The 14,111-nt window shown below is 30.0% G+C and overlaps 1 protein-coding gene across 1 annotated transcript; it reads right to left on the bottom strand.

Moving 5' to 3' along the window:
• Nucleotides 1-6,192: 6,192 nt before the first annotated feature.
• On the bottom strand, nt 6,193-6,690 carry LOC129966371 (uncharacterized). The gene has a single exon (XM_056080794.1). It carries the CDS (start codon nt 6,688-6,690, stop codon nt 6,193-6,195), a length of 498 nt encoding a protein of 165 aa, XP_055936769.1.
• Between the last annotated feature and the right edge of the window lie 7,421 nt (nt 6,691-14,111).

The raw sequence follows: 14,111 nt of genomic DNA, 5'->3' as shown, positions 1-14,111 counted from the left end.
TAATCTTTTTCATTTATAAGAAAATGCATATCAGAACAATTAAATTTGGTATTTAAACCGAGGTATTCGACTAAACGCAGGCAAAAACTTTGTTTATTAAATTTTTTTTGAATTAATAAGCATTTAACTTTGTTAAATGTTTGCTAATATATTTGAAGCAATAATACTTTTTGTTTTAGTTACCACGTTTAAATTCACTCGCATTTATACGGTATTAAATACATTTATGTTCAAGTTATGTAAATTGTGCTTACCCATCAGATTAGATGTTGCTTGCCGGGTATGAACTATAAATACCTTATGCAAAAGCAAAATTTAAAAAATATCACTTAATGGAATGCAAAGGTACATTTTTTAATTTGTGAGTGGTCTTCTAAAACTTTCTCGCATACTCTCCAGTAATATCCTATGACCCACTTCCTCTTCATAAAATTATGAATCTTGGGTATAACTGCAAATGCTTTGCATAGCATTGGCGAACATCAGTTTCGAATTATAGATCTTTATCATGAAACAAATATTTCTACTGAATATATAATGCGAATTTTTTTGGAAATCTTTGTTTTTCGACTGATTGTTACCAAAATTTAACAGGAATTACAGTTGAAATTCAGCATGTTATCTTGTTATTACATTTCAAGAACTGAATTTGGATGCATAGAAAAATACATACTAAAAGACGCTCAATACTCTGAGATATTGGGTAAAAAATGTGATAACAATTTGTATTTCATATTTTAAACTTGAGTTTCAAATTTTATCTAGCTGTTTACATTTTGAACATATCTACTTGTACTTGAACATCCAGATAAGACTTCCTTTGAATGTATTGCTTTCAAAATTTGACAGAGCTTCAAATTTGCTCTTGAGTTCATTAATCAAATTATCTCAATGCGTTTTTAATTATCGTATTTACAGATATAAAGTATTAAATGTTTTTCATATTCAAGAAAGTCAGAAATATAGACATTCGTCAAATTATCATGTTTTGAATTTTTTGACAATTATACTTTATGTCAAAGCCAAACGCTTTGAAATATACTATTATGCAAAATAATAAACTTCTCTTATCATATGCATTAGTTTGATGCAAATATAATCCGATTTTAAAACATTTTAAAAATCACTTCTTGGAGCTGCTGTGGCCTGGTGGTAAGGTCTCAGTCGAACCGAAGAGTTTCGGGTTCGAGACCCGATTCCATCGAAGAACCGTCGTTTAAGCCATCAGGTGCACGTTGAATCGGTCGGGCCAAACTTCCTCCCGCTGGTGTGGCGTGGAAGTTTGGAGAGTGGGGGTGCCAGCTCAGGTGTCGTCCTCATCTGACTACGGCTTAAAATTACGAGGTCCGTCCCAAAATAGCTCTACCGTCCTTTTCCTTAGAAACGGGACGGTAATAAATATAACTAAACTAAAATCATTTAGAAAAATCAAAATAACAAATGATATTTCAAAATTTTCGAATTGCGTTTTTAAGTTATCGATTTTTTAAAAAAAAAATTAATATTTTAATGAGCACTGAAAATGGCATCCAGGAAACAAAATTTCATTTATAATTTAACTGGAATGACAACTTTAATGATTAATTATTCTAGTTTATAAAACTTTATTTCATAAAAATAACCATTTTTTTTAACAGCCACATTGTTTTTTACTAAAAGCTTTCTTGTGTAGAATATATGCATTTCTAAGTCTGCAAACTATGAGTTCCCCCTTTTATTTATAGTTAAATTTTCAGTTTATTTATAACAATAAATAGCATATAAGCAATTTGTGTAATTTAAAAAAAATGTATCTACTCTTTATCGAAACCAAATAATATCATTATCGAAAAGAGTGGAACTCCAGTGTCTACTGGTAACCTATACTTTCAATTTCAATCTGCAGTTTGGACAAGTTTCTGCAATATTCCAACATTTTCATTTCTTGTATTTACGTTTCTAGTTTTAATGCTTGGTTATTGCTGAAATACTCATCTTTTAAAATGCTCTTGATTAAGAAATTCTTTTCCTTTTCGATTCATTGCCGAAATGAAAAACTAGATTTAAATACTGTGTTAATCGTAGCATTTTTGATTAAATTAAAAAAATGACTTGATATATAAAACGGATTTGTATTTTAAATCTTCGCTACAATTAATGCTATTTCTTTTCAGTTCCAGTATTTCCCAGGAAGGTAATGCACTCTGAAGGATTAGATATCTCTGCAGCATTCAAGTAAAAATGCTTAATGCCTCCTAAGACACGACAATGACGTCTAAGAAAATGGATCATTTCTGTAATTTTTCTATTGAGCACTGAATGCACAAGATGATTGCATAACACAAAATTGATGTTTTTATTTTCTGGTTGCTTCTCACTGATGATGGACTAAATCAAGTAAGACGGTTCAATTTCGGAATTTTCATAGATTCATTGTTGAAATTGTCGAATAATTCAAAATGGGGAAAATAAGAATTGATGGAAAGTGATTTAATTATCAAATAAAAAGAATAGGGGAAATGAAATGGTACTATGAGAAACTATTCATTGCTGTTCAAAGAAATATCAGTATTTGCATAAAGTAATGAAACCATACAATGCATTGCGTAGCCTTTTAGCTGGATGTTTTTATTTGCTTTTATAAACTTTGCATGACTGTTTAAAAAGGTGTCCAGTTTATTTATCCTCTTTTAAATGATTTTTGATAGAACTTTGTAGAAAAGATTGATATGACAATAGTGGCACCTGAATTAGATTTAAAATGAAAATTTGAAAAATATGAAGATGGATGTTCTAAGAATAATTCTACCATTAAAAATACTATCAAAATATTTTCCATGCACTGTAAAAAGTATATTGGTAAAAAGGAACTTTTATTTCAATTGCAGAATTGTTCCATGATCTGCGACCCTGGTATATTCTTTAACTCATAATGTAGCTATTTCGCACATCTTAATTTAATTTCACGAAAATAATAATTTTTAAAAAAAATTCTAAACTATAAGCAATTATTCAAAACGCATATTTTTGTAAAAAAAAAAATGATCACTGCTTCTAGGGTTAGTTTTCGAAAATTTAAATTTGAGATAGTTAAAAAAATTTACTTCGGGATTCTTGTAGTTAAAAGCATTTGATTCATTTTGCAAAAAGTTTTAAAATAGAAAAAATTAGACCAATTTTTAGTTTTAAAAACAGCATAATTTTTCTCGGTAATTTCTGATGCACTTTATTAATGACTTTCATTCTACTTTTATTAATGACTTTCATTCTACTTTTATTAATGACTTTCATTCATTCTAGTTCCTACGAGTTTCTCATTTCTGTTTATCGAATTTTAAACAAAATTTGATGTATCAATTCAGTGTTTTTGGATTTGAACTTTAGATTAAGAATGTTAGAGGAAAATTTGGTTCAGTAAAGGAATTTTTTATGCTTTATAATATGTTTTTAATTTTTCCATATTTTGAGGTGACCAAACTAAGGTTATGTTTAATATGATTGGTTAATATGATTTTAAAATTACATTTTAAAACGGGGTATAAAATTCAAATACTTTGAAAATATGGAATTGTCTATATTTGTGAGAAGACAATTCAGTGAAAATTATATAATGAAACTACTTGGAGTGTTTTCCTTTCGACTTTTTTTTTTGTATGAGTGCACACTATAAGGAGATTTCTCTTATGTGTCACAATATGATAAAAGATGTTGAGTATGCATTTTAGAACTCTTCCTGTTTTTTGATCGAAACAAATATTTGATACTTGTTCGATTCTGGGGATAAGACCATACACCGAATTTGTCTGGTATATATATTCCGATGTGTTCACATATAAACAGGCAGATAATTCATTCACTGATAAATTTTCCAAATATAAAATTGCATTATATTTTGAATGCAAGGTTTTTAAACTCAAATTCATCTATTTTGATTTTAAATTCGAATTATTGCATTTACATTCGTATGTAAATAAATATTGAGAAACACCCTCGAAGATGAGGACTGAAATTTAAATGATCACAATTCTAGTGATAAAATAGCATCCTTACTTTCGTCGATGAAAAGTTCACAAGTTGTTCAATTGACGTGATTGCTTGACGAATGAAATACAAACTTCCAGCAAAGTTCGATCGAAACTTGACGGAAAAACGTAAAGACCGTTTAACTTATTCCATCAGTCTAATTCGTTGCGCTTTCGAGTCATTGAATTCCCAGATGGAAATTTCCAAAACGATTTTAGGACAAGGGGAAAAATTAATGAGAGAATAGTCATCTAACATCGACTATCTTGACAAGTCTCGCATCTTGCGCAGATTTAACAGAAAGTAAAAACAATGATGTTAAAAATTTAAATTAACTTATAAATAATGGTAACAGAATAAATTTTTTTAGGATGAGCGAATATTAAAAATCAGTAAAATTTTAAAAATTCAGCCATTTAAGGTGAAATGTTGAATTCAAACGAACCATTTTTATATTGAAATTAGGCCTAAAATATTGTTCGAAAGATTCCTCCGACATGAATCACAGTATCTGCACAGAAGTTAAACTCGCGTCTCCTTGTAAAATCGATAAATATCTTTAAGTATCAAATCTTAAGGTAATATCGATAGTTTACTATAATTATCGCTTGAAATTATCAATTTAATCTATAATTTATAAATCGCAGGAAAATTATAATTGTTTCTGGCTGTATGTGAACTATAAGTTGATTCCGAATTCCAAACTTTATTAAAATCGGATCTCAACGTATTTTGAGTATTTTTTGGCATCCAATGCACCAAAATTTTGTAATCGGGAAATACAGTATTTTTGATCTTCGTAATATTTTGCTTTATCACTGAATTCTTTCTTGAAGACTTCTAAATGCCGAGTTAAATTTTTCTCAAGAACAATAGGTTTTTAATTTTTATCAATCTCAGCTTTTTGAACTAGTTTCTTGTCGTAGATTTTTACATTTCCTGATTCAAAGTCAACATTTGAAATTTCATCTTGCGATTGATCTAATCTGTCTTGCGATTGATCTAATCTGTCTTGCGATTGATCTAATCTGTCTTAACAGTAGGGCTCTTCATTGGCAATTGTTTAAGAAAGTGAAGAAAACAGGAACGGTTTTGAAACTGATATCGTAGAGCTTAACCAATCGTAGGCAAATTTGTTTTTTTTACCTGAGATATTTATCCTAATCTCGTATTTCTTAGATTAAAGATCAGTTTTGCTTCCAGGTCATTTATAATCAGCAAAATATTTCGGGCAATATGCAATACCTGCATTTTAGATGCATATTTAGATGACGTTTCTTGTATTTAAATAAAAATGTTCGAAAAAATTACCATGGGTTGTAAAGCATAAATTAACAAAAAAATTAGTATTGTTGTAAATCTTAATTTTTAATATATACTTGACATTTTATGGCCAGAAGAGATTTTCATTATCAAGAAATACGTTCTTTCTATCCATAAAACTTACTTTTTCTATGTAGGTCTGTAGTAAGCATTTTATTGTTGACAATTTGCTCTGTTAAGAAACGAATCTGAAACTGACTCCTTAAGTCAGAGGGAAAAATTGTTAAGGGCAGGATCTGTAGAAAAAGTAATAGCCTATTCGAATTATATTTTAGTATTGCAAATCCGTAAAAATGTACTCTATGAATTTGCAGAAAATCTTGATATACTTATAAAATTCTATCTTATGTGATGGCTTATAATGGATGAAAAATGCGGATTTCGTTACTAAAGAAATCGGGAATTACTTCGGGTCAATGATGCAAAGTAGATAGATGATAAAAATAAATATTTGGATCCCCTTTATTTTTCGTTCCAGAATATTGTTGTACATCAGGTTATTTTGGTGGTTTTTACAGTGAATGCTTTCATTTATATTGTTAGCACAAATTGTGTCAATGTAATGTTTAGTGCACGAGAATTGTGAGTTCTGACGGTGTTAATATATGGATAATCTTTTTTGTGGAGGAGAATTATAGATAGTGACAATGGCATATAGCGAAAATAATTGAAATGAAAATTATGGAAATATGACAACTCAGTTAAGGAACTAGGTAATACGTGGGATCAGAGTATTGACTGATTGTAAGCAATGTGTGGTATGAAAGTGATAAAATGGAACCAATGAGAAAAAGTTGGTAGCTATGAATCACGGAATTGGATAAGAGTGGATGTTTCAAATCTGAGAGATGAATGGGGAAATAGTTGTTAGAATGAGCAATGCATGGGGGTGAGTGTTGCTTCGTTGTTGGTGTGGGTAATGCATGGGGGTGAGTGTTGCTTCGTTGTTGGTGTGGGTAATGCATGGGGGTGAGTGTTGCTTCGTTGTTGGTGTGGGTAATGCATGGGGGTGAGTGTTGCTTCGTTGTCGGTGTGGGTAATGCATGGGGGTGAGTGTTGCTTCGTTGTCGGTGTGGGTAATGCATGGGGGTGAGTGTTGCTTCGTTGTCGGTGTGGGTAATGCATGGGGGTGAGTGTTGCTTCGTTGTCGGTGTGGGTAATGCATGGGGGTGAGTGTTGCTTCGTTGTCGGTGTGGGTAATGCATGGGGGTGAGTGTTGCTTCGTTGTCGGTGTGGGTAATGCATGGGGGTGAGTGTTGCTTCGTTGTCGGTGTGGGTAATGCATGGGGGCGAGTGTTGCTTCGTTGTCGGTGTGGGTAATGCATGGGGGCGAGTGTTGCTTCGTTGTCGGTGTGGGTAATGCATGGGGGTGAGTGTTAAATGTGTTCTTTGGCAGATGAATTTGAAATGCTAGACACAAATGTTGATAAATCATTGCGCTGTCAAACTGTGGATTGAGGCTGTGTATAGGGTGTTCAAATGCGATGTGTGCAGGTAAATGCCTGTGGGTGAAGTAGTGCATATAAAGGGTACACCCTGCATACTTATACAAAGTATGCAGGGTGTGGGTGAAGTAGTATGTGTGTGTATTGGCAAATGAGTGGGCATGTTGCATGTGGAGTGAGAAGTGCAGATATTGGTATAAAAGTATATAACTTTCAGGAACTACTACTTGAAACACGTTTTGCTGGATTGTGAAATCTAGAGGTCGTATAAATGAGAAATATTTGGCAATGGGTAATGTATGGATTAAATGATTTGATTGCAGACTGAATATTTGGCTTTCGAAAGGAATTTTGGCCGTATTTGTTGGTGTAAGGAGGCAAAGGGAGCTTTCTATTTTCTGTAGTTTTGTATTTTAGAAAAAGCATTTTTAATTTATATGAGAAATCTTCCCCTTCCTTTGACACGATTTCTCTTCTGCTGCATTTTGCAAGTAGCATTCGCTTATTTTCTGTAAGTAAATCTGGAAATCTTTTATTTAGGAAGTTATTTACAAAGTTGCGAGCTTTCAGTGTTTAAAAACATAGTTCTACGAAGAAATTTGTTCTGGAGGAAATAAACTGATCAATCTAGTTTCTTTGTTTATGAATAAATCTATTCATACCCAATAGTTCAGTTTCTTTGACTATATATCATAATTGTTTTGGAAGTAGTAGGTCAGATGTAATTACTGAATTTTAAACTTGTTTATCAAAAACAGAATCGTTTTTTATAGCAAAATTTTCAGGGATTTCAGAATATATTTCATCATGTATTTTATTCTACTTGAAAAATGTCAAAAACGGAGTTCCTAAGATCTTTTTAGGCTTTAATACCTTCCATTCTTTAAAAAAATCTTCATTAGCATCTCTCGATTGAAAATCGCAGGTTGGAATATCCAAATTTTTATCAAATTTCCTTTGTCTTGAAGAACTTTTTGCAATGGCTAATTTTCCATCATAAATCAGGTAAAAAATGTAGAAGACTTAGTTATCCGCGTTGTCCAGGACCGAGTGATGATTAAAATTATTTAAATAGGTGGTTGTAACGAATTTAAAGATTTTACAATTAAATTTCTTTATTTTTATATTTAGGTCTTTAAAAATTCTAAGATGCATATTAAATTGTCCAATCCATAATAAAAAATGTACCCCGATTTCCAAGGATCTATTTTTAAACATTTTGTAGGTTTTAGGTGGACAAAAATTTGAGTTTGAATTTAGAATTTAACTTAAAAAAGGCTGAATTTCGAACACAACTCGCTCATTTCAAAAAATTAAATTTGCTATAATTTATTTGAAGATTAAATTTAAATTCATGTCGTCTGTATTTTTACTATATTACTTCTACGCAAGATGTAAAGCTATTGTCATAATGGTCGATATTGAGAACTATTCAGTCTTTACCGAGTCCTATAAACGTTTTGGAAATGATTTCCGTATGAGAATTCAATGACTCGAAAGTGCAACGAACAAGACAGATGGAATTCATTAAGCAGTCTCTTACATTGTGAATTTCCATTAAGTTTATGTCGCACTTCGTCTACTGGAAGTTTGTGCTTCACAATTCATGTAAGCCCGTAAATTGAACTCGACTTTTCATCCATGAATTTAGGGGTGCTATTTTATCCTAAGTTATGTATTCGCTTCAAATTCCTGTCCAATCTTCGAGGGCGTTTGTCAATACCTCTTGGATATGAATTTAAATGTGATAATTAGAATTTAAAAATCAAAATGCATTAATTTTAGTTTACCTTGCATTCAAAATATAACGCGGTTTTATATCTTTGGAAAATTTGTCATTGGATGGATTATCTGTCCTTTTCTATGTGAATACAACGGAATATATACGGTAGATAAAAATTAAGTGTATGGGTTTATCACCAAAATCAATTAAAAATCTATCAAGTATTTAATTGAGTCGATGAGCAGGAAGAGCTCTAAAATACATACATATTTTGTGTTGTATTGTTATTAACGAAATCTTCCTATATTGTGCACAGGTAAGAAAAAGCCGTAGGGAAAACACTCCAGGTGGTTTCGTTGCATAATTTTTCTCTAAATTGTGTTTTTTGTATTCAGAAACGTATCATAAATATAACAAGTTCCATTATTTCAAACCGTTGAATTTTACTCCTTAAGTTATAAGATTGCGTTTGGGATTAATTCTTTTAAAAAGAAGTTTGAAAATATTTATTTTTGAATATTTGAATAAAAACACTGAAAAAACATGTAGGAAACCACAATATAGTAGTTGAATTGCAAGTTTTCAAAATCGGTAAAAAAGGCGTGTTTGGATGAAAAGAGATATAGCGCAAAATTCTTCTAGTTTGGAGATTTAACAAATGGTTTGCTTAAAATTTTATAAATAGCTTAAAAAATAATCTGAAACTAAATAAGCTGAATTTCTATTCATTCTTTAAATATAAAGGTTCGAATGATATGAAATTTTCATTTTTTTCACATTAAATGCCTAGAATAACTATATATTTCTAAAATATTTCTAAATGAATATTCATTCTCTAGTTCAGAAATTGCAGAATATTGAGAAATAATTATACCTAATTTGAAAAAAAATTATGCATTACAATTTGAAGTTTTTCTTAAATTTCTATCAAGGATTGCAATTTCAGAAAATAGCATCAAAATATATGAAATATCATCAAAACGTATATAAATGCACGTATAAAAAAAAGTGCAACTTCTCAAAAAGTGGGCATAAAAGCAAATAAATTTCTAACGGTTTTATATTGAATCCTGATAGAACAATAAAAAGATTACATTTAAAAAAAATTATGATTCCACAAAAATCAAGTATTCAACGTAGTCACCTATTTTAAAATATTAGTGAGGACGTCTAACGTCTACCGACTAGATTTCTCTTCACTTAATTTTGATTAAATGCCCCTCTGTAAGATATGTTAAATATCATAACTTTAATCTGGCCTACTTCTAAATACGGAAAAAATTGAAAACAATTTTACTAAACTGTATAACAAATAACCGTTTGTAACTCCAAGAATTTCTACATATGTCCATAGCCTGAAATTAAACTTGCACTGAATGCATTCATCAAATTTGTTTTGAATTTGAATCGACTGAAATGAGGAAATTAGCAGGGCCAGAATGAAACTCCTCGACTTCTAAATGTTCAGGCAGTAGCATTTCAAGTGCTTTAAAATCGTGCCTAAAAAGGAATACTTTGGACAAATGCAACCAAAATTTTAAGAATTAAATTTAATTTTAAAATAACAGATATATATAATACAGATATTAAAAAATTAATTATAAAGCTAAAATCAAACAATTTTTTAGGAAAAATTTGAAGCTAGAAAAATCAATGTTTATCTTTCCTTTTTATACTGGATTTCATTACTCTTAGTTATTTTTTCACTATATTCATCGTTAGTATATATATATCTCTGTAAATGACTTCCCAAAATTTAAAATGCTTTTTTGATAGTAGGAATTGAAATTATTCGGCGTTAATTTATATACTCCAATGTGATTCAAATGAGACATTGTAATATTTCCAGAAATTACGGATAGAGAGTAAGGAAGAGAGACTGGCAAAAGTTATACTCGAAATTATTTTCAATTGTTCATACGAAATCATAATTTCGTAATATAACTAAGTTTCCTCAAAAGTGTGTAATAAGTAATGTTAAAAGGGGAAAAATTCCTGACATTTGTAAGCAATTAGGTGGCTTATTACAGAAAATAAATCCTATTAAGTGTCTGTGACGATTACAAAAGTGCCTTACAACTCTAACATTCAAAAGAAATTAAAATGTATTCAGAAATTTTAATGATTGCCATGTGGGATGAATAAAATGAGAATGAAATTTAAATGAAGTGATAAAAATATTAGAAATAATTGTTTAATGATAGGAAGAATCAAAGTCAGACTAGTATTTTCTTATCAAAGCTGAAAACTCTCGAGTCTCAACTCCGACCTCAATTTAGGATTGATAACTGTATGGAATGGAATTGAAATAATGGAAACAAATATTAAAAATTGGAATTTTCTTCGAAGTTTGATGAATTTTCTTTATATGTTTCATATACATGGATATGAGTAATGCTGGAAACTGTAATAGCAGATCTTTATTATTTCATTATCATTCAGAACATGAGTTGGATTTTAACCCTGTTTTCAATTTCTGGTACCGAAAGCAAAGTTCTCTTCTAGCATTCACCCAAGAACATTGAGAATCAATAGAAGAGAACTTGAGAATATATATTGATGAAACACATTTTAGTGTTCAATTCAAATTTCTATGATTACTTCATGTGATTTTTTTTTTTAAGAAGCAATGATTTCACACATGTAACTTTGCTCATTTGCTCAAATGCAAGGCTAGAGAATTCAAATATGGAACTTATCGACAATTTCCACAGTCGATAATAACAATATCAATATTCACAAACAAAGATTGTATCTTTTCTAATGCCATCGTTTCGATAAGGACATAACGCCATTTTCAGTCGATAACTTGTTCTCCTGGATGGTCAAGAAATACTTCTTGGAAGTGATATCGAAAGGATTGTAGTTCAAGAAATATGTTTCAAGTTGGTAAGTATAAATTATAATAAAGTAAAATCAAATTTCAACTGAAAATATTTTGCTCTATTAAATTAGATTCATTTTTTGCAAATTATTTAAAAATTGCACGCAGAGACATTAAAAAACCATAAGAAATTTAGTAAATATTTTTCGCGATGATTAAAAAGTTTGTTTCACGCCGTATTTAAATAATTTTACTGTAAATTATATTTCAGATATTGATGGATAACTGCTAACTTTAAAGAATTTTTTTGGATTTTATTTGCTTTAGCGATGAAATTACAAGCAAATTCCATCTGGCGAGTTACGAATTTACATAATCGAAATGCATTTTCATTGGTATTGTATTCATATCTGTTCTAAATAAAAATTCTTTTCTTTTATTCTTTTCCAGATCTTACCCTATACTGATGCTTAGTTTGGAAGAAAAATGAAAGTAATGAAGCAACTAAAACATCCAGAGTAGTTATTACGAATCGGCATCCAGTGTACAAGTAGAAGTTAATAAAGTCATCCATTAAATGAAGTCAATCATCTGAACAAAGAAAACTCTAAAGATCTCGGATCTTTCCTAGTAAAAATTGAGATAATTCTCCTCAGTTGAAGAGAATGTCCAGGAACTGAACTGTTGAATGAAATTTATTAACATAGTTTATTAATAAAAGTTCCAAAAGAAGAAAGCTCCTTTGAAATATACAAAATATACTTCCTGTACAAACTAATTTAAGATCTGATGCATCTTTCAATTCCAGAAATTAGACGACTGGTGTGGAAGTTTGGGGAGGGAGTGCCAGCTCATGTGTCGTCCTCGTCATCTGCCCGTGGTTCAAAATTTCAAGGTCCGTACCAAAATAGCCATAGTGTTGCTTGAAAACGGAACGTTAATATAATTGAAACTAAACGAGTCACTTACTGACTGACCGATGTCTCACCTGATTACTAAAATTAGGTAATAATTTTTTTAATGTATTTGTAAACTAACATACTTTAAAATGCTCAAGTTATACATGATGTAAAAAATCTTTTAAAATGTTTGGCGGGCAAACTTGTGTGTTTGAGACGACATGTATTCACTTCTTGGAAAGCAGATCCTCTGTTACAAAGCATTTCTTAAATCTTTCGTTAGATTTTTAATTAAAAATGCTATTGAAATGCTAACGTTTTTACTCTGTAAATTCTAAAAGTATTGCTATAGAAGAATTCTTAGACCAATTTTAAACAAAGATTTACTTTCATTTGAAAATCTTTAATATAATTTTCTCTTTAATTTTAATAATTTAACGTAATTTATGCTTAAAAAATATCTTGTAACATTGCCTTTCGTCTATATAATAGCATGAAACAAAATAGCATGATTATAAATAATCAATATTTTAATAGCTATTGTATGACTTCTGTTCTATGAAAACAGATATTTCGGTTTATAACATTTTGTCATTTAAAACATATCTTTATATTGACATTATTTCGTTAAATTGAATGATTTATGCTTAATTTTCCTTTCTGAATTTGAATTATGATTATACCCAGGTATAACAAAATGTTTTAAAATATTGAAAGACATATTAAATATTTAATATTAATATTGTGAATATTGTCTGATATCGTACAATATACGTGCGCTAATGCAGGCGCAATTTTTGAAGTTTTTAAGATCTTATTGTATTGTGTTTTAGATCGTATTGTAAAATTCTTACTAAAAGAATTATCTTGCATAATGTTTCAGGGTAACTTTTTTGATAAATGAAGTTCTCGATGAAATACTTTAAAATAGATTTAATTTGAATCGTAATCTTCCGTACTATGATGAAGAGGAAAATTTGGTCTTAACAAATAGGGAAAATTTGAAAAATACTTTTCATTCTCGAGAACTCGAATTTTGTATAAAGTAGCGCTTTAAATCAAAGTTGGGAACAATTAGGGAAAATTTAAAAGTTCAGAATTTCCCGAGATTTTAAGTCTTTAACTGCTAGTGGACAATGTGAAGTGTTCAAATGTTTGAGAATGCTGTGAAACTCTCCTCAAAAATTAGAATTGCTGGATCTTAAGCAGAAATTTTTTTGTATTAATTCCTATATAGATATAGAAAAACGAAATATCTTAATTTTTTTACTTATACGAGATATATTCCAAGATTATCATTAAGAAATTTGACCTCAAGACTTGAACGAACTTCCACGTTTCGCATCTCCCCAAATTCGGGGAACACGTTTTTGAATTATGTTTGTAAATATGATAACCCGATAATGCGTTGAGATGGAAGAAAAATGGTATATAGTCTTTACCACAAAGTTTTAGATTTCTGCCAAATTTTAAAGGAAAAAAAACCACTTCCAGGAAGTTTTTCAATCTGGAAACCAGTGCTCTAAAAAAGAGTTCAGTGGATAAATTTTGATGGTTTTTGCATCTAACATTTGTGTCAAATTTTGAAGCAAATCCATCAATTGTTTGACAATCTGTCGGTTTGTATATTCACAAGCATGTAAACACAATTACTCAAATACAAATTTAGATGAATGAAATTTGATGTTATTCTAGTTTGTATCATTTTGTTTCAATCGGTTTAAAATTTTTCTAAAATGCATACATTTTTTTCATTTCTTGAACTGCAATAAATATCTGAACACTTGTAACATTTATAGCTTTACCCTAAATCCTCAATTTTTATGAAGAGAAAAGAAAGGGTCAACGCTTTTTAGTAGGAAATATACGAAAGTTTCGGGGAAATAAATCGTTTT

The sequence above is a fragment of the Argiope bruennichi genome, chromosome 4, assembly GCF_947563725.1.
Source record: "Argiope bruennichi chromosome 4, qqArgBrue1.1, whole genome shotgun sequence".
NCBI classification, from domain to species: domain Eukaryota; kingdom Metazoa; phylum Arthropoda; class Arachnida; order Araneae; family Araneidae; genus Argiope; species Argiope bruennichi.
This window is presented reverse-complemented; position numbering and strand designations above follow the sequence as displayed.

Bases quoted from the DNA above. Each gene is read 5' to 3' on its own strand.
- LOC129966371 (XM_056080794.1), bottom strand. From the start codon at position 6,690: ATGCATTACCCACACCGACAACGAAGCAACACTCGCCCCCATGCATTA.